At 38.4% G+C, this 21,085-nt stretch overlaps 2 protein-coding genes across 6 annotated transcripts in view; one reads left to right on the plus strand and one right to left on the minus strand.

Annotated features, from left to right (window-relative positions):
* kcnab1a (potassium voltage-gated channel subfamily A regulatory beta subunit 1a) overlaps positions 1-21,085 on the minus strand; it is a 146,908-nt gene that overhangs the window by 37,202 nt on the left and 88,621 nt on the right. The window lies entirely within an intron of this gene.
* LOC307003337 (uncharacterized protein) lies at positions 529-8,783 on the plus strand. 2 transcript variants are annotated; one of them, XM_079621617.1, is made up of 6 exons: positions 529-630; positions 1,861-2,070; positions 4,591-5,597; positions 5,755-5,910; positions 7,371-7,469; positions 7,619-8,777. In XM_079621617.1, exons 3-6 carry the CDS (start codon positions 4,593-4,595, stop codon positions 7,916-7,918), a joined length of 1,560 nt encoding a protein of 519 aa, XP_079477743.1. In that variant the 5' UTR covers positions 529-630; positions 1,861-2,070; positions 4,591-4,592; the 3' UTR covers positions 7,919-8,777. The 2 variants fall into 2 exon arrangements, with proteins under 2 accessions (XP_079477743.1, XP_079477742.1); XM_079621616.1 differs by lacking the exon at positions 529-630 and having other exon boundaries at positions 1,812-5,597; positions 7,619-8,783.

Raw genomic sequence — 21,085 nt, forward strand, 5'->3', positions numbered from 1 at the left:
TTTTTTTTGTTAAATGTTGGTAGATGTTTAAATTAATATATAAAATGTTTAAATCTTGTTTAAATTTGCAGTCACGTGAACTAAAATGTTATTTTGTTGACTAAATTTAGATGACATTTTAGTTAAAATTATTATAATGAATAATCAAGGGCAAAAACTGGTTTAACATTATTCAAATGCCTGTGTTATCTGAACAATAATATATTGGGTTTAATCAAGGTACGTTTATACGACAACGATGTACTAAAAACGGAAAAGTTATTCATTTGCGCTTTTGAAAAGTTGTGCATACACTGTAAAAAGTCGCTCAGTGCTATTGTCCATGAGACTTATTTTTTTAAACTATATTTATTCCATTAAATTAATTTATTTTTATTTCTTTGTTTTTTTGAGTTATTGATAAGTAAAAAGTGTGAATATTTTCGTAACTTAATATTTTCTATAATAAAATTAGGTTCATTGGACTTCACCATAAATTGATTTTACAAAACTCATTTTAAAAGTTTATATCAGACGTAAAAAAACGACCCCGCCCACCTGCAGCAACGGAAAGTTCATTCCCGCGTGCAAATCCTTCACTCTCGTTCCAGGACCAGACCAGGACAGAAGCTTATTCGAACACTGAGCCATGTAAGTAACTTTTTGTATTTTTTAAAGTTAGATGTTAGCCTAATTAACGTGTTTATGTTGTACAATCTGCAAAACCTCTGCTCTGTTTCTTACAAACTTTTGCGACCGCCGGTCGCCATTTTTAATGTGCTCTCAAACAGCTCGAAAGTAGCAGCTAACTTGAGCCACTTAACGTTAACTGTTAGTGTATAACGTTAAATCGATGTGTGTGCGTTGTATAAGTAATGTTGTCTTTGTGTGATAGTTTAATTTTTCAAATGTGTTTGTAACTTCTTCAAAAACATCGTCCTGGGTTCGACATAGTTTGGCTGTGAACAGTGAACTGAGAGTGCAGTTTTCACAGACAAAAACGAGACCATAACTAAATTAAAACCTAAAAATAATGGCGAATAAAAACGTTAATGTTAGGGAGAGACTATTAGGGAAGAGATCCATTCAGAACTGATTTGCGTTTGTGGTAGATGCGTAATGTTAGGCCTACATTTTGTAACGTAGCCTACTGATTTACCTGACTGAACAGGAGTTGGCATGCGCTTGATGCATGTCAATCGTTAAAAAATGTAAACGTCTGGGAGAAAGAGAAGAGCAGAAATATAGATCTGAATAAGAGTGACGACGCGAAAGAGGTTTTCCTGTGCGCTCACGTGCAGCCCTGCATATAGACAGCTAACTTAACTTTATACAGCCCGCGAGGACTGAATTTAACTCTTTCATGTCTGAATGGATTAAAAACACACAACATTATTTCTTAGTGTATACTTCACTTAATATTATTCAAACAACATAATATTCATTGCTCTTTAATAGCTTTTAAAAGGGATTACTTGTATTTAGTTTATACAAATAAATATGTCTGCTTGAAAGAATAAAGAATCATGGATGTTAGTTAAAGACTGAATAATCATTAATTGACTGTTCTACTTTAGAAGTGTTTTTTTAAAGATATAATTTTGTCACAATGCTAAATCTGTGTCTGTATTGCATGGTCAAACTTAAAATAAATATTCATATTAACAGGTTGATAGATTATCTACAGGAATATTATGGGTTTGTAAATGGAAACATTTTAGAAAAAATGTAGATTAATGCATTACAATTTAACTAAATTAGTTGAACTAAAGCTTATCTTGTTCAGAAGGCTAATCTTCACTTGTATTTTAAGTTTTTTTTTTTTTAAAGGGCTTGCATTATAGTTGTATGACTAATATTTTTTTTTTCCCCTTTTAACAGATGAGATGGCCCTGTAAATTGTGCAGTACTGTGGTACAAAGAAAAAGGGACATTCTTAAACATTATAGACTGCGTCATGGGACCTTTGGACACAGCCATTCCTTGCCTTGTATTCATATAGATTGCCCATGTTCTTTTAAATCCTGGAGTTCCTTCCGCTCTCACCTCTCAAGATACCATCCAGAAGCTAAATCCCACAATTCACCAGAAGTAAGTCTTTCATTTACTTGTCCTCTGTGTCAAAACCCTGGATTTCGCAATGAAAAGGATTTTTTTGAACACATTGGTCATCATCTAAAAAATAATGAGACTGTTAAGTGTGTCTTCAAAGAATGTGATCACCAAACAAATGTTTATGGGACATTTGCAACACACAAACACAGGAAACATACTCAACATACATCACAAGATTTCAAACCAGGGATTATCTGTGGGTTACCAGAGGACACACTTGATTTTGAAGCCTCTGTAGAAGATGAGGTCCACAGTGACGCTAATCATGAAGGCAGCAGCAGTAATGCACATTATGAAGAGGAAGATGGAAGCAATGTAGTTGTAGAGTATATAGCATCCCTCTTGTTGAAATTAGAGAGTGTTCATAATGTTTCAGTTCGGTGCATTGATGAATTGGTTGATGATCTTCACTTCATAGCAAATTCTGCCCGCATTTCAGTTAAAAGTATCATTGTTTCGCATTTTCTGAAAAATAATCAAACCATTGATGACACTGTCGTTACATCTTTGGTGGAAGAATTGTGCAATTCCAATCCCCTAAGCGCAGCACTCAGTAGTGCTGGTCCTCTATCCTCATCGTTCAAGAGACATAAGTATTATAAAGAGAAATTTGAAGTTGTCGATCCTGTTGAGTATATCCTTGAACCAAATGAGAAGAGAAGTTTCCAGTATATACCTATTCTTAAATCTTTGATTCACATTTTGGATAAAGAAGACATTAGAGAAAAAGTTCTGAGTAAAGAAAATAACAAGTCATCTACTAAATATGAATCATATCGAGACGGTACAGTCTTTAAAGATAATAATTTTTATTCTGAAGAACTAAGAATTACACTTGTACTGTACATTGATGACTTCGAAATTTGCAATCCACTGGGAACTTCAAGAAAGAAGCATAAAATTACTGCTGTGTACTGGGTGTTTGGCAACATTCCACACTCATCCCGGTCAACCCTGAGCTCTGTGTACTTGGCCCTTTTATGTAAAGCAGTGGACATCAAAAGATTTGGCTATGAGGAAGTGCTTGCCCCTTTGTTAAAAGACATTGCTATATTGGAGCGTGATGGCATCTACATTTCCTCGGTTGGACAAAATGTGAAAGGCAGTGTGTTTTGTGTTGCTGCAGACAATCTTGGGGCACACTCAATTTGTGGATTAGTGGAAAACTTTTCTGGACCATTCATTTGCAGATTTTGTCTTGGACAGCGATCTGAATTTCAGATAAAGGAGGTGAGGTCTGGTGCATTTTCTGCTCGCACCCAAGAAGCACATGCAGCTCATGTGTTGACTGTCAAAGAAAACCCTGCTTTGACGCATTGTTTTGGTGTTAAAAAGGCTTGTCCATTGACTGAAAATCTGAGCTACTTCCACTGTGTCACTGGCTATCCACCGGACATATTACATGACATTTTTGAAGGGATTGTTCCCTTGGAACTGGGTCTGTGCTTCAGAGACTTCATTTCTAAGAAATATTTCACATTTAGTGAACTTAACAGTGCTATTTCACAGTTTCCATATAAGTGGGCTGACAAAACTAACTCTCCTCAGCCAGTGCCTGCTACCTTCTCCTCAAGAAAAAAAATTGGAGGAAACGCGCATGAAAATTGGGCCCTCATACGACTGTTGCCATTCATTATTGGTCACAAAATACCTTTGAATGATCCAGCCTGGCTTCTGTTGATGTCTTTAAAAGACATTACTGAGCTTGTTGTGGGTCCAGTCCATATTGAGGAAAGCATTGCATATCTTGATTCAAAGATTTCTGAACACCGACACAGATTCCATGAAGTGTTCCCTAATGAAGATTTAATCCCGAAGCACCACTTTTTAGAGCACTATCCTGCATTGATAAAAGCTTTTGGACCAGTGATAGCATTCTGGACAATGCGCTTCGAAGCAAAGCACAGCCAGTTTAAACGGATTGTAAGGCATACTGGGAACTTCAAGAACATTCTGCTGTCCCTGGCTACAAAGCACCAGCTTATGATAAGCCACAACCTGCATTCCACAGCACCTTTGCCTGCTCTTAGTGTTGTAAGAGTAACATCAGTTCCAGTGGATGTTCTACATGTAAATGTTCAGGAGTCAATCAGGCATATATCTCCTTCTCAGTCTCAAGTTCAGCTGGCTGACACAGTCACCTATCAGGGAACAAGGTACTCAAAAGGCATGATTGTGGCCTATGGTTCTACTGCAGGTCTTCCTGATTTTGCAGTGATTCTTCAAATTGCACTTATCGGGGAAAGAGTGTATTTTATTTTGAGGACACAGTTATCTTGGTATGATGAACACTACCGTGGATATTACCTGGAGAAGACAGACCACATAACTCTTGTTGAGCAACAACACCTTACTGATGTATGTCCTCTGTCTGCCTATATTGTTGCAGGAAAGCGAATGGTGACATTGAAGCGCCACATCTGTCTCCAGTGTTGAGTATTGTTGTACCTCTCTCTCCAGTGTTGATTGACATACCTCTGTCTTTTGTCTTCCTAGACATGGAGCAAACTGTGAGATTCCGGGTCCTCATCGATCATGAAGTGAAGAAACTTACTCTCAGCAGTGGCATACCTTCAACTGTGGATGAGTTGGTTGCAGCTGTCAAAGAACATTTTTCTATCCATGTAGATATAAGTCTTCAGTACAAAGATGAGGAATTTGATGACTTCTTCACCCTAACATCTACCAATGAGCTGAAAGATAAGGACACACTTAAAGTTGTGTATGCACCGCTGGAGTTGACGCTGACAGTTGTTCCTCAGCAAAGCACCCCTGATGCCTCTGCCAGCTCTTTATTTGAGTGTTCAAGTCCCAGTGAAAGCTCAGTGGATACTGTCATTCTGAGTCCCTCCCCCTCTGAAAGGCAGAGTCCATGGCCTGCTGTGTTTCCCATTCCAACCTTCTCACACAACACTGAACTGGCCTTAAGACAAGGTAACGAGATTTATTTAAGAGATGGCACCACAATGACATCACCGAGTGTCAAATCAGACATCCTGGAGCGGCTGGCAGAGGCCATGTTTTCCTACACAGCTTACCCCAATGATGCCCAGAGATCTGCAGTGGCAGAGGCACTAGTTGCAAAGCATCCCTGCTTAAAGGAGCCCGGATCTGTTAATGGAATTTATGGGTGGCAGCAAAGCCTAAAGTATAAGTGTGGAAACTACCGGACAAAACGGAAAGCACTTGGAAGCACTGAACTCCTGATAAACTCGCTGAGAAACAAGTCAAATGATGAGCAAAATGCTGCTAAAAATGTCAAGAAACCAAAGAGAGCAGAGATTAATTACTTGCCCTCACACCCAAATGGTGAAACAGATGACACCCTTGAGAATCTGAGACTTGACCTAATTGCTGCCCGTCAGACAAAGGACTCCTCAATCAGGAGCACCAATGATATGATGGCCAGAACATACAGCTGGAGAAGACAGGAAGTGGTTTCCAAGTCTCCTGGTGTGGCAGAATTAAAAGAAAGATGGCCTGCCCTCTTTGAACCATTCCAGGTAAGTGACTTTTTCAGTCATACCTGACACTACTCACTTCTAAGAACTTTTTGGAAATTGTGACTTTAAAATGAGATAGTAGAATTTGCATTGCATAAAGTTCAAATGTTGCTAATCTTTTAACACCCTTAACTAAGCCAAACATGCTGTCCTTCAGGTAAATGAGGAGTTCAGAAGATGTACTGCGGTTCCCCTGGAACCCACATTTATGTCAGAGCTTGACAAGCACACCCCAAAGCTCCTAGAACTTTTTAATGCCAAAGGAGGAGCAACTGGTCAGCGCATTAAACACATATTGATGGAGCTGATACAGGTAAGGCAAAAGCTGTTACAAAGTTAAAGGAACACTCCACCTTTTTTGGAAATAGGCTCATTTACAACTTCCCCACAGTTAAACCGTGCAATCATATTACGCAGTGCCTGAAATTGTCCCTAGCCAGTCACATAGCCCCTGCGTAATATCATTGTTCCTGCTGGTACGGCAGCAGTTCCTGGATTATTACGCAGGAATGAGAATATAGTTCCTAGCCATATCGGCCTAGAAAATCACAACTTCTCATTTTCCGTTGGTCGTAGTAAACGATGCGACTACAGGATAGTTTTAAATAGGAAAAATATTGAAACTCTTTGGTCATTTTTTTTTTTTTAGATCGATTCTAATAGTGTAATCCGAATCAATGATCTATGCTAAAAGTGGTACCGTCAGACCCGGAGATCAGCTGAATGGATTAAAAAATGATAAAACTAGAATTTAAAAAATTTAAAGAAGATACTTTATAAAGACATACACATCGCGTATACAGCAGGGAGCCATCTTTGTCTCGACCAGTGTTCATTTCGTTGACGAAAATGATCATTAATTGAAGCAAAAAGACTGTTCTACTTTAGGAGAAGTGTTTTTATTTAATTTTAAGATATTATTTTATGTCACAGTACTAAATCTGTGTCTGTCTTGCATGTTCAAACTTGAAAAACTATTCATATTAACAGGTTAATAGATGTTTTCTACAGGAATATTTGGGTTTGGAAATTGTAGAGGTTTCTAAATGAATGCATTACAATTTAACTAAACCGATCTGATTTTAGTTGACTAAATCAAATGTAGATTTAGTCGACTAAAATCTTATATTTCGTCGACTAAACTAGACTAAAAGATTTTTAGATGACTAAAATAGGACTAAGACTAAATGGTTATTCAAAAGACTAAGACTAAATCAGAATTTGCTGTCAAGATTAACACTGGTCTCGACCAGTCGAAGCACGATCGCGATGGTTAAACCATTTAACCTATTGACTTGCTCACCGCGTTCGTGCTTCGACTGGTCGAGACTGTTTTTCAAAGATGGCTCTCTTCTGTATACGCGATGTGCATGTTTTTAAAAAGTATCTTCTTATTACACTGTCTGTACATTTACAACGTTTTCAATGCCTCTGTTTGCATTAAGGGACTCTCATTATGTTACTGTGTTAGTGTGGGGCTATTTTGAGCCTTGATAGCGATTTCTTTTTACTTGGATAATGCCCCCAATGCTAGCGTTATAAGCTAAACAGATTTTAGAGATACAACTTTTTGCATTTGATTTGAATTAAAACATCCCAGAGAACGGTCGACTCGGTACCAATGTGTTATTACACCCGAGATTCATTTTGCACCAGAGTTCTCCTTTAATGCATTATAAAATAAATACAGACCTATACAGTAATGATGTCATTATATGGTTGGAGTGAATTAATCAACAAAAATAATTTATTCATTTTTGTTCTGTTAACTAGGACCCAAGTGGCACTGCTGTAAAAAAGAGAGATGTCACTCTGAGATGCCTCTTTGAATATATGGGAGAGAGTGCACAGGAGCTCATCTCTGATTACTGTGTAAGTATTGGCTCAGTCTGGTGAACAGGTTTAAATTGTGCTGACTGTTAATGTAAACTAACTGAACCAGCATTTGGCTGGTAATGGTAGAGTATTTGTTTTTCATAAACAAATCAGATTGTCTTATATGTATTTGTTTTATCTCAAAGGGGGCTGTAGAGACAACTGTTCATGATGACCTGAAAATGAAAAATTTCAGCATTTATGTCTGCCGTGAGCCAGATGCAGTAGGAATCATCCTTGAGGGAATTCCAGTCCTTTCTAATCTCGGAAATCTGGCCAGAGCATGCTGCTTACTGCTTGGGTTGACATATGCCCTTAATCTCGAGTATCCACCGAAGCTTTGCAAAACATTTGAGGTGTTCCAAAGACTTTTCGTGGGACTTGACACACTGCGCCCAAAACCAAGCCCAAAGTTCATGACTTTGAAAAATAAGCTCCTTGCCTAGGCACTCAGGACTGTCCTCTGCACTTGTGAACAGCTGTTTTCTTTGTCTGTTCAACATCATTATAGATTGGGCACATTGCGTTTTTCAGGATGTTCTTATGGTTTGTCCTTGACATGTTTTATACTATGCTGAAGGTCATACGTGTGGAAAAATATGGTGTGGAAAAAAACTAATACACCCAAAATAGCCATGCAGTGAAGCTTTTCTTTAAAAACTGGTCAGTTGGTGTGATCAGTCAAATGTTTTATTTAAGATCTTTTTAAAATGTTCACACAGGATGTGAAGGTGTTATGCTATTGTATTATGCTAAGCTGTACTTTTAAGTTTAGGTCAGATGCCTAATGGTTTGTCATGTTGACATGTTTTATACCATGCTGCAAGTCACTTTTTGGTGTGAAAAAAAAAAAAAAGTTGATTTTATACACACAAAATAGCCCTTCAGTGAAAATGTTCTTTCAAACCTGGTCAGTTGGTGGGATCAGTGGAATGTTGAGTAAAAATGTTTCTAAATAACAAACTACAGTATGTGAAGGTGTCATGTTATTGTATAATGCTAAGTTGTACTGTAGGTCAGATGCTCATGCGTGTGACCTGTAAAGTAAGTTAGTGTTAAAATGTTTATATATTATTATATTTAAAATATGTACACACTACTGTGAAGGTGTTTTACAAAACAGCAGTTCATGATTGTTTTAATGCATGAGTACAGATGTTACTTTATACTGTCCAGCTAATTTCAACTGTTTAGAAATATTAAACTGTTTTAATATGTACACCGTAAAAACACTAAAGCACTTTATTGGCTGATTCAGATGTTACTGACTGTTTACATTGTGCAGCTAATTGGTACTGTTAATAAATGTTGAAAATTAACAATCTGAACTAATTATTTGGGTTTACACTTTCAAAACCAAGAGCAATTGGTTAAAACTAATAAAACAGAACACATTAACAAGTATTTTTTCATTTAAATTTTACCTAATTTAATTAAGTCTGTATAAAATACAGATCTGTTTTTTTTACTTTGATTGTACTTAATTTATTGGCTTTTTCTTAAAATGCTACTTAATAATATGTTTTTTTATAAATTCGAAAATATTAAGTTGTCCTTACTCAAAATATCAGTTAGTTCAATAAACTTACAAAAAGTAGTTGGAAAATGTTGTCTTAATTTTATTGAGTTAGATTCAAGTAACAGTTTTAACAGTGTACTTTAGACAACGTTGTCAGAATGATCCCCGCTCACACTGATCCGCGGAAACCATTAAAAACGCTTTATTATGCTGTCAGGCCAGTAGGTGGCAATGTCACTTTGTAAAGAAATAATATGCGCACATACCGTATTTTCCAGACTATAAGTCGCACTTTTTTTTTCCATAGTTTGGCTGGTCCTGCGACTTATAGTCAGGTGCGACTTATATATCAAAATTAATTCATACTGACTGAGATGAACCAAGAGAAAACATTACCGTCTACAGCCGCGAGAGGGCGCTCTAGTTGGCGGAGTTGTTCAGAAGCGACACCGAGGAAGAACTCAATGGATTCAGTGTTGAGGAATGAGATCGGGAGCTTGGTGAACTTGCTGACCGGTAACTTGTTGGACTCGCTGGCTAATGTTAATTTAGCCTATTCAGCCTCTCAGGTATATGTTCTCTATGCTATTGTGTAGATGAATAACTGTTAATGTGTTACGCTAACACACCGGACACTATTCAGCTGTTGTTCTGTGTGCTGTTGAGCTGAATAACTCGCCTTTCCAGATTAAATGTCTGTTCTTGGTCTCGGATTTTGTGAAATACATTTCTAAATAAATGCGACTTATAGTCCAGTGCGACTCATATATGTTTTTCCTCATCATGACGCATTTTTTGACTGATGCGACTTATACTCCGTAAAATACGGTAGACTGAACATGTAATACGCATGTGCATAACATTTTCACAAATTTGTGTTTTTGTAGTTCAGAACATATACACTCAGTTAGCCAAAGCATAACCAGGCATATGAGGAGGTTATTAACAACACAGAAACACAAAAGCACACTTGCAATGTGTTAGTAAATATGTTTCTGGTTGTAGTCTAGACTGCACAGCAACACTTATATTCAGTAAATCCTACAAACAGAGAGTTTGTGACTCAAGTGTACAGCAAGTGCAAGGACTGTAACACACACCGTGAACCACATTAAAGGGAATTCATTGTTTTTAAATGAGATTTATTGATAGCGGGATGAGATTAGTGACACGCTTTGCAGAGAACACAGAAAAGTGCTGACAGAGAGAGAAAACGAGGATGAGCAAGAGAGAGAAAATGCAAGCGGGTGCATTCTGCAGCGAGTGTGTTTCCTCCGCGCCGCTGCCATCAGTATTAATTTATGTCTCTGCATGAAGGCCAGAGAATGAAGGTGCAGGATAATAACAGATTCACTGCCGCAGATATAAAGCTTCATCTGTGAGAGATTACACACTGCTAATGCACAGCACCTTCTGTAATATACAGCCTGACGATACACGAGGCCATCGGTCAACCTTTGACACTTCATTACAACATTAAGTTGAAGAGTGTGACCGAGGAAATGGTTCAATCCCCTTTCAAGACCCAGATCCGGAATAGAAAGCAGCAGAAACTATGACATGACTAAATGTGTGTGTGTGTGTGTGTGTGTGTGTGTGTGTGTGACCCTGGATCACAAAACCAGTCATCATAAGTCATATTTGGGGCAATAGTCAACAAAACATTGTATGTATTGTTATATCAAAATTATTATTTTTCTTTTATGCCAAAAATCATTAGGATATTAAGTAAAGATCATGTTCCATGAAGATATTTAGTACATTTCCTACCGTAAATATATAAAACATGTATTTTTCTGAGTGAATGCTGCACAATCGTGAACATAAATGCACAACTTTAAAGGAGATTTTCTCAATGTTCAGATTTTTTTGCATCCTCAGATTCCAGATTTTCAATATTCATGTATAAATCTCAATTTTAAAAAAATGGCCCATGTGATTGTTTTGTCTACAAATATATTATAATTTAGAGCGTTATTTTAAAAAAAAGAAATTGAAAAAAGATTATGTTTTTAGTCCACAAATATATTAAGTAACATTTTAGCACCGATAACAATAAGAACCATTATTAATAACTGAGCACCAATAATAATTGATAATAACTGAGCATCAAATCATCATGATTTCTGAAGGATCATGTGACACTGAAGACTGGAGTAATGATGCTGAAAATTCAGCTTTGATCACAGGAATAAATTGCATTTGCATTTTACAATATATTCACATAGAAAACAATCATTTTAAATTGTAATAATAATTCACTGTTTTCACTGTATTTTTGATCAAATAAATGTAGCCTTGAGGAGTGTAAGGGACTTCTTTCAAAACATTAAAAAAGCGTAATTATCCCAAACTTTTGACGTGTGTGTGTGTGAGTGTGTGTGTGTGTGTTTGTGTGTGTGTGTGTGTGTGTGTGTGTGTGTGTGTGTGTGTGTGTGTGTGTGTGTGTGTGTGTGTGTGTGTGTGTGTGTGTGTGTGTGTGTGTGTGTGTGTGTGTGTGTGTGAGCCTTTGGATGAATTTGGGTTTTGTAATGGCAGCACTGCAGAAAAAGCCATCTATCATTTAAAGAGCTAGAGGACAAAAAATGACTGTGTTCCAGTCAGATAGAGAAATCTGTTTAAGATTACAGTAAAGACAAATGAAGCAGTGAACCGCAATTGAACAGCCTGTAGTGTGTAATTCTGTGTGTATACATCTACAATGTGACTGTCAATATACACAGACAATATCAAAGTAGCTCTTAAAGCAACACACACACACACACAACACATTTGAGTTTGTCTCGTGGTTAAAGTGAGGATACTTCATGTTTAAACCTACAAAGTGAAATTTAAACGATGAAATAATCTTCATAATCGTGCTCTTTAAAGGGCTCTGGCACTGATCGCTCGACATGTTTCACAATGAATAATGAATGGAGTAAAGCAGCTGTGTTGTTCTGATGCCAAACAGCAATTACCAGTGCTTTTCACAAGACTGATCAAGGAAACGCAACTCCTCAATTACTACAACTTAGATTGTAGTACAAAACACACACACACTACTTTCTCCATGCATATGAAAGTGACATGGTCAAAAAAGCCACGCCCCTTAGTTATTGTTACTACGCCCGTCAAACAATTGAGAACCAGACACATGGCTGGGTTGAGATCCATACATTAAGTGATTTGTTTTGGAGTAATGCAGCAGACATATCCTCCAGGGCACGACAGAAAGTATAGACAGAATAGCGCACGGGAGCACATGCACTAAACAGTTTTGTAAAATTATATATCAATCATTTTTATTTGATCATATATCATTTTACAAAACTGTTTTGCGCATGTGCTCCCGCGCGCGCTTCAGTCACAACACTGCAATCAGAGGACGCGCTGAAACCATCAACTCTCGATGCAGTTCTCTTCATTCATAACTCATAGCCTACTGAGAAGGATATATTTGTGTAAATAGTTGTGCAACTGCGCGAACTTTGTTTTGAAGTTTAATGTTTGAGTTCCAGAGGAATTTGTGACTGTGTTCCTGTTAAACCACATCAAAGTTGTGTCCTAATTAGTAAGTCCGTGCTCTTTCTCTTTTTTTTTTCTCTTGTTTGCTGACTGATGAGGGGCCGCAGTGCCGTAGTGAAACAGTGTTTGTACATGTAGCCTATTTTTTTTATTATAGTTGCAAGCAATCATAAAATACAGCAAGTTTTAAGCCCGTGCAGACCTCACTGCCATAGGCGCATCGTTGCACTATCTTGCTGAAATCGGAATGTTTGACGGAGGTCCTTCTCCTTAGTTACAGTTGCTGAGCTAGGATTGGACGAGAACCGTTAGAGGGCGGGGTTTTGCGAACGGTCAATTGTTATACTTATTAAAACCAATACCTATAAGCATGCAGTAAAAAAAAAAATCTCAGTTTCATGCCATGTCAAAATAAAATTTTCACATTGAGAGAGTTGTTTATTTACTTTTTATTTAGTCTTCCCGTCAACACCAATATGCATTGAGATGCGGAGCACGCACAAAACTGAAAGGCGGCTTCATCATGTGATCAGCATAATAGGCCAATCATAACACAATAGAGGCACTGGCTCCCATAGACATGTATAAAGGCTAGATGGCTCAAGGCGGAGTCAGCTGTGTCGTCACTTGGCGGCCATCTTAGGTCAGGAGACTGCGCTGCTGCTCCCTGCTGCTGTGGACGGAAGGTGAGTGACAAATGCTCGTAACTTGCTGAATTCTTGACGGATTTACAAACGGTTTGGTTTATTACAAACCTTAATAACGTGGCTATGATTTGTGCTGATGCCGATTTTTAAATTAATTTTTCACAAACTATGCAGTTAAATAGCCGCATCCCTGACGTTTATGACACACCAAGCCGTTTGAAAATCGGTTGAAAATTGAGCAAAATATAGTTATTTCAGCACTACATGCACAATAGACTTTAATGTTATAACTGGACGAGCGGGCCTGTCTTAAGATGGCCGCCGTGTGACGTCGTCGGGTCCCATTGGCTCTCAGCGCCGGTAAGCCATCTAGCCTTTATACATGTCTATGCTGGCTCCTCTCAAGTGACTTTCCCGCATTCATTCTCGATTCCCTCCCATCCAACCCACGGCACGTCTGTTCAAACTCAATGGGTTCAGGAGAGGCCAATGAGACGCCGCCTTCCGCTGCAACTTTAACCGCTGACGTCACTGATGACATCACTTTTATACACTTTTTAACTCTTTCTCCGCCTGCGTTTTAGAAAAACGTTGCCAGCCAGCGCCAGCCTTTTTTTAAAACTTTTTTTTAATGATTTTCACAAAATTTTCATGGCGCCCAGAATATTTAGTTGTAGGAATATCTGAACAAGAAAAAAATTATGTCTTATTTTTATCAACACTTGAATGTGTGCAAGTTTCATTTAAAAAAAGCAACATTTTGAGCAAAAAGCTGAGAAAATGGGGATTTTGTCTAAGACGAGTCTGGATGGGATTCAGGACGATGATCGAAACACAGATGGAGTCGATCGAGTCCATACACACACACTCAAAGCTTCAGTCCTGCAGCTCGTCCTGGCTCCACATTTCATTCAGTGACATTCGGCAGATTTGATTTATATGCCGTTTAATGTTGATGATCGTGTTATTTTACATATGCATCTGCTTACATATGCTATCACTCGTTTCTGCTTCTTCACATGTGTTTTGATCAGAAGACTCTGTACTATCACTACTGTATAACTTCCGTCAATGGCGGGGAAAGAGTTAATGTCATATTTTGTGATACTTGCATTGTTTTATTTTTGTATTATGGATTATTTTCTCACACGTTTCGTTTTGGAGATGACACTGCCTCCACTGCCTCCTCGGAGAAACGCCCCGAACCCAAAGAATATTACTGAGCAAACTGAGACTCTGATACACTCATTACCACGACCTCAGTCCCTGCCAGGAGTTCACTGTAACCCTGTCCTCCCTGCTGTGTGTGTGTGTGTGTGTGTGTGTGTGTGTGTGTGTGTGTGTGTGTGTGTGTGTGTGTGTGTGTGTGTGTGTGTGTGTGTGTGTGTGTGTGTGTGTGTGTGTGTGTGTGTGTGTGTGTGTGTGTGTGTGTGTGTGTGCGCGCATGTAAGCACCGTAAAAATTGAGTTGGAAGCTGACCTGTCATGATTACTTTAGAGAACATAACCCATAATCTGAGAAGAACAGAATGAATCAGACTCATGCAGTATTCATGGAGCAATCAGAGAACATTTCTCACACCCATTGTCTCTACCCTTTGTCATAATAAAGTCATGCGGTGTAATATGATGGTGTAAAGCGGGGATGTGATTCGGGTCAATGTGATCCTGACCTCTGGTGATTCTGAGAGCTCAGGTGCATCATCTGGAAGCGGTTCGAGTGCATGTAAGTGTGCTGTTCGCTAATATGTGCCTTAGCATCTGTGTGTGTGTGTGTGTGTGTGTGTGTCTCTCCAGACCAACACACCTGAGCCCTCGTTGGGTTTATGATGTTTATCATTGCGTTTTCAGGGTCAAACTCAGTTCCTGCTGCACATTTGTCTGCAGTTTTGCTGTACTCAAATCATTGGCGTAATCTTTTATTGTCAATCCATCCATTTCATTCAGTCTCTCGCATCTTTTTTAATGTTAAAGGGACACTGTGTAGGAGTTTCTCCCATCTTGCGGTGAAATTGTATTTTGCATTTAAACGAATAGTGCTCTCTAGCTCCTCGCTTTTTCAAACGCGTGTTGCAACTACGGTAGCCGTTATGTACCAAGAAGCGGTGACAACATTAGCCCTTCGTCGAGTTGAACTATACGTTACATGTTCTACTGTTATGCTGCCTATAATGAATTACACAACCAAGCAATGAAAAAAAAGCTTGTAATTTAGACCGTAACATTGACTTACCCGTCGAGAAGAAAGCAGGAAACTTCAGCGTCTCTTTCAAAGTCTTTCTCCTTCATCAGCTCTTTCCACCTGTGTAAGTTAAAGCTATCCCGTTATTTACTCTCGGTTTTTTAATTCGCCGGTCACGTTTCCTTTTAAATTCAATTTTGGCATTTCTCCTGTGGCTCGGCATAAGTATGATCCTGAATTATGAAGAACCGTGCAGTGCAACCTTTCAAATTTACCGGGGCAGAGACACGCATTACGCATCTCATTGTCCGCTTCAGTTGCGTCAGTAACGTTACGCTGGCTCTGGACGAACACGCGTCGTGGAAACTGGAAAGGCGTTGAGGAAGCCTAGTGCTTTTTGTCCCTCTCTGCTATTATAGTTTTTCAAGATGGCGGAACGACATGGAAGCCTCCGTGGAGTTGCCTGTCCCATGTAAATAAAGATAAGAAATTCTTCACGTACGAGGATAAGTCGGATCATTGGGGGAGGTAATTGTACAACATTGAGGACATATTTATGAATTAAAGGAACACTCCGACTTTTTGGGACTTTAGCCTATTCACCTTATCCCCCAGAGTTAGATAAGTCCATACATACCTTTTTCATCTCCGTGCGTGCTATAAGTCTGTTTGACGCACCCACCGCTAGCCTAGCTTAGCACAAAGACTGGATGTAAATGGTTGCAGCTAGCATTCTAATCCAAATAAGTGACAAAATAACACAAACATTTTCCTATTTACATGTTGCGATTTGTATAGTCACAGAGTGTACAAAAAACAAAGTCACATGAGACACAGACATATTTTAACCGTATAAATACTGGGAACTATATTCTCTGAAGGCGAAGCACTGCTACTTGGGCGGAGTGATAACCGCAGCACCTGAGACGCGCCGTTGGTGAGGAGCAGAGAGTTCGTTCAGAGCGCGTCTCAGGTGCTGTGGTTATCACTCCGCCCAAGTAGCAGTGCTTCGCCTTCAGAGAATATAGTTCCCAGTATTTATACGGTTAAAATATGTCTGTGTCTCATGTGACTTTGTTTTTTGTACACTCTGTGACTATACAAATCGCAACATGTAAATAGGAAAATGTTTGTGTTATTTTGTCACTTATTTGGATTAGAATGCTAGCTGCAACCATTTACATCCAGTCTTTGTGCTAAGCTAGGCTAGCGGTGGGTGCGTCAAACAGACTTATAGCACGCACGGAGATGAAAAAGGTATGTATGGACTTATCTAACTCTGGGGGATAAGTTGAATAGGCTAAAGTCCCAAAAAGTCGGAGTGTTCCTTTAAGTACTTAAAAAACTACACATTGCCCCTTTAAAAGTCAGTCTGGTGTGTTGGATCCATGCGGCGTGGTGTTGTATATGTAAATGTAAATTTAATTGTAAATGTAAATGTAATGTAAATGTTATACTGTACATGAACTGAACGTGCCAGAGGAATTGTAACCAGTACTTCATGAAGGTTACAGTTTCCACACGCTATACTTAGATAATCACTGTCTCTTCAGACGTGGATCTCTGACCAGTACCGGTCTAATTAGGGAAGAAGTCCCAGTGCACATGAAACATTATCTCACGTTTCATAGTAGAGAGGTATGGTGACTTGTGAGACCGGCTGGTGAAATCCAGCAAGATATATTATTACTGTATAAGTGACGAAGACAGAAGAGAGGAATGTATTTGATGAAATAAATTGAATGATGCAGTTGAACAATAGTTGCTGTCATTGCAATGTCTCCGCAATGATGCTGTAACATCGGAAAAAATTATCTTGCGAGTTTTGCATCATCTGATCGGCTCTAATCGACCTTTTTAGAGACCACTGATCAAACTATATAACGTTTATCGGCCGATCAATCAGAGCACTCTTAGTTCTTACTACGGAAATGCTTTATGCTGATAAGCTATAAAAGATACATGGGTTCTGTCATTATTTCTCAAAACATATTTCATAAAGCATGATACTTTTGTTAATGGATAGAAACAAGAAAATAGCAAAATGATCGGACAGCAAATGAATGAATGAATGAATGAATGAACCAATCACGTGGATCTCTGAGCTGCTGTGAGTGAGTGGAGGCGGGGCTAATTTGCATATTCATAGAACCACTTATACTAAATGAGGCAATGGTGTAGAGTTACATTCAAGCTATTTTAAGGCATTACGGAAAAAATCAAGGAAAAAACGCTTAAATATGTCATTTTTGTTTTATGGGATATAATTATTGACTACAGGGGGACTTAAAAGAATTATAATTCTAACAATAATCTATAAAACATGCTGATCAACATGTTTTGCTATTTGATTATAATCATTATTTTAACAATTACAGCTGTCATGATCAATTTCAGGAAAAAAATCTGTACAATACACATCTATGCCTTTATACGCACAGCTCACATTCATTGACTTTGCCTCCTGTCAAAATAAAACAATAAATGACATTTTAAGTTATAAATAAGCCGTGGGATGTTAGTCTACTTAATGAAGTCTGGCACTGGGGTTATTTAAAACACAGCTTTAAATCGTTTCTTCAGAAGCTTCAGTAAACTAAAATGATTTGAATGTCACGGGGGCAAATCAAAACGCCATTATACAACGACTCGATGAACTGCCTACAAACCACAGTGTACACTGCGAAATTAACCTTATAATGTTTGAATATGTATTTACTCTGCGGCAGATGAGAGAAATATCATCTGCCAGATGCTCGATAGGGCAGAAGCTGAGGATGCCAGTTCAGCTCACATAAATCAATCTGATGACAGCAGGCCTTTTCCTTCTTACTCGGCAGATAAGAGTCTGAGATGTTAGGATGTTTAATGGAAAACAAAATGCAGAGCGGTATAATAAGATGCATGAGACATTGCAGATGATCCACCCAGTAGTAAGAAAAGAGAGTCATCTCATGGGGAAAAGAATATAATATGTGATGTTGATATCTGGAGTTATGTTATGTCATGTTTGACTCACCAGCAATCCTTAAAACGTGGACTGAATGGATCATGCAATGCAGAGAGAAATGAAGTAAATAAAGTGTGAGAAATGAACAGTTCTGCTTCCCTGCCACATTGAGGAATGCTTGTGCTCTGCTTAAAAGAAGAAGAAGAGGAAGAAGAGGGAGCAATCTGCATAAATCAGGAGCAAATCCTCTACTTCCACAGCTCGAGCTGAAGGCCCTGGAAGCTGTCGCTGTGACTCCTGGAGTCCAAGGATCGGACTGATGTAATCTGATGTATTAAAGGTCAGCTAAAGAATAAACAAGCTTGAAGTTTAGCTGAGGAAAATTGCTTTGTGAAATGCGAGCTAAAAGGTTAATAACGAATCCATGAGTGTTTTCAGGGTGATCTCATTTGTATTCATACTGTAGGTGTTGGCAGGTCAGGTTTGGGTAATATTTTTGTAATAGACACTGTAATGTAGTGACAATGTAAATAGACAATGTAATGTATTGACAGACTCTAGAACGCAAATCCTTTTATTCAGTGATGCACCGAAATTATTTTCTTTTTAAACTGAAATTCATGTTTTCATTTAGCCAAAAACTGAAACCAGAAATGAAGTGTCAGTAATTAAATTTGGGTAATTGAGTATTTAAACTTGGTTTGCAGTTCAGTGTGTCGTCTACCAGTCGTAGTAAAGTTCAACGAGCCAATGAAATGAAGGGTGATGATATCTTCTCTTAAAGGGATAGTTCACTTTAAAATTAAAAGTCTGTCATATACTGACCCTCAAGTTGTTTCAAAACCTGTATGAATTTCTTTCTTCTGCTGAACACAAAGGAATATATTTTGAAGAATGCCAGTAACCAAACAGTTAACTGGTCCCATTGACTTCCATAGTATTTTTTTTTCCTACTAAGGAAGTCAACGGGACCAGTTAACTGTTTGGTTATCGACATTCTTCAAAATATCTTCCTTTGTGTTCAGCAGAAGAAAGAAATTCATACAGGTTTGAAACAACTTGAGGGTGAGTATATGATGACATAATTTTTATTTTAAAGTGAACTATCCCTTTAACTTTTTGGATTGTTCTTTTGACTTAGCCATATTTCTAACATGCAGTCAAACGTGACACTGGACAAACCTAGCCAGTTCAGATATTTAATGTGTTCTAGCTCAAGCACACCTGTTGCAACTAATGAGCCCTTGATTAGTAGCATCAGGTGTGCTTAAGACAACACCTGTTTGCAGAAGTCATTAAAAGTTGCATTTCAGTTGAATTTGGGGAAACCACTTGAAACATTTGGTGTGTTGAGCTATTTCAAATACTTTTGTTTGATTTGTTCATTGCTAACAGCTGAAAGTCTGTAAATTTTCCCAATAAACCGGATTTGGGGGTTGAATAATTTCGATTACAACTGTGTAATTGAGCCGAAGAACAGCTGCACTCTAGTCCCTTGCGATGTACAATGTCCTCACAGGAGAAAAGAGTTGGCATGCATTAATCTGTGAGAGGGGTGTTATTTGTCTTGGGTCTCATTTACACCTTCACATGTTGATCTGTGCCGCTTCTCTCCCCATGATGCCAGGATGCATCTACCCTGTGATTACTCCTTCCTCTTCTGTGAAAGACTGAGTCAGAGGACAGTTCCCCAGTTCAACCTCACACTCACATACAAAGATACGCACATCAAATTCCCACATCATTTCAATACAGACACACTAATATGTGCTCACAATTACACTCTGAACAGGACAGAGAACGAGAGAGATAGAAGGTCACCAAGCAACGTTGGTACGAGTGGGCAGAGGAGGAAAAAAAACGTCTTCCGGCGAGACTTCAGCACCGTATGTGGGTGTGTGAGTGAGTGATTGCTTAAAACATCTCACACTGGTCATTTCATGAAAGTACAAGACCTCCAGGAAAGAGATCAGTTTGCTAAGAAATGAGTCTGACTCATTCGCATGTCTGGGAATGTTTATATGATTAAATACATTTCTCATTTCCTTCTCATCCTCCTTGCAACTACCTAAACTCAACTTATGTGTGTCTTCATGATCAGCTTATCTATTTTTATGGTCTCAATGATGATAAGATAACAGGAATCTTTCGATTAATTTACTGCTTTTCTCATTTGCTTTGGTACATTTGGTACAAAAACTGCTTGTTTAACCTCTATGAATGAATGAATGAATGAATGAGGCATTTATATAGCGCTTTCATATGTACTCTATATCATCTAGTCTCTTCATAAAAGCAATTTCTCATTCTTTTGAACAAATTGCCAATGCTTTGGTACAAACATGTACCGTAATTGATTATGTACAATTGTCTGCGGTTTCCTATTGCTTCTCATGTTAATCAAAATACTATATTATATTATGCATTAGTAAACTGCATAAATGGTTAAACCACTTGTCATAATCTGTCAACCATATTTTCAGTGCATTTCTATTGGACATTTTTGTAAATTGCTGAATTGCTCTCAGGTGACTTTCACTACTGAAGGGGAATGTGGCTGATTCCTGCGCTGCATTGCAAGGGAAGATATCCATCGGGATGAGAATCTGTGTCCTGACAGGCCGGGATATCAGGAGGGGTAGAAAGAAAGACTGCTCTCTCATTCCCAATACAGTTCTACATGTACAATTCTGCCTAAGAGTGGTTTCCTATGCTTACATTTAATTTTTTCATGACAGCTCTCTGAATAGTTTTATCATAATATTAAATATGGCAATGTTAGATCTGCTATGCTGCTGTGAGCATGTAA

The sequence above is a fragment of the Phoxinus phoxinus genome, assembly GCF_949152265.1.
Source record: "Phoxinus phoxinus genome assembly, chromosome: 8".
NCBI classification, from domain to species: domain Eukaryota; kingdom Metazoa; phylum Chordata; class Actinopteri; order Cypriniformes; family Leuciscidae; genus Phoxinus; species Phoxinus phoxinus.

What these genes read in the sequence shown, in the direction of transcription:
- LOC307003337 (XM_079621616.1), top strand. Translation starts at nt 4,455, where the DNA reads ATGTCCTCTGTCTGCCTATATTGTTGCAGGAAAGCGAATGGTGACATT. An exon ending in CCCTCTTTGAACCATTCCAG is followed by an intron (nt 5,598 to 5,754) that starts GTAAGTGACTTT and finishes GCTGTCCTTCAG; the next exon opens with GTAAATGAGGAGTTCAGAAG. An exon ending in AGCTCATCTCTGATTACTGT is followed by an intron (nt 7,470 to 7,618) that starts GTAAGTATTGGC and finishes TTTATCTCAAAG; the next exon opens with GGGGCTGTAGAGACAACTGT.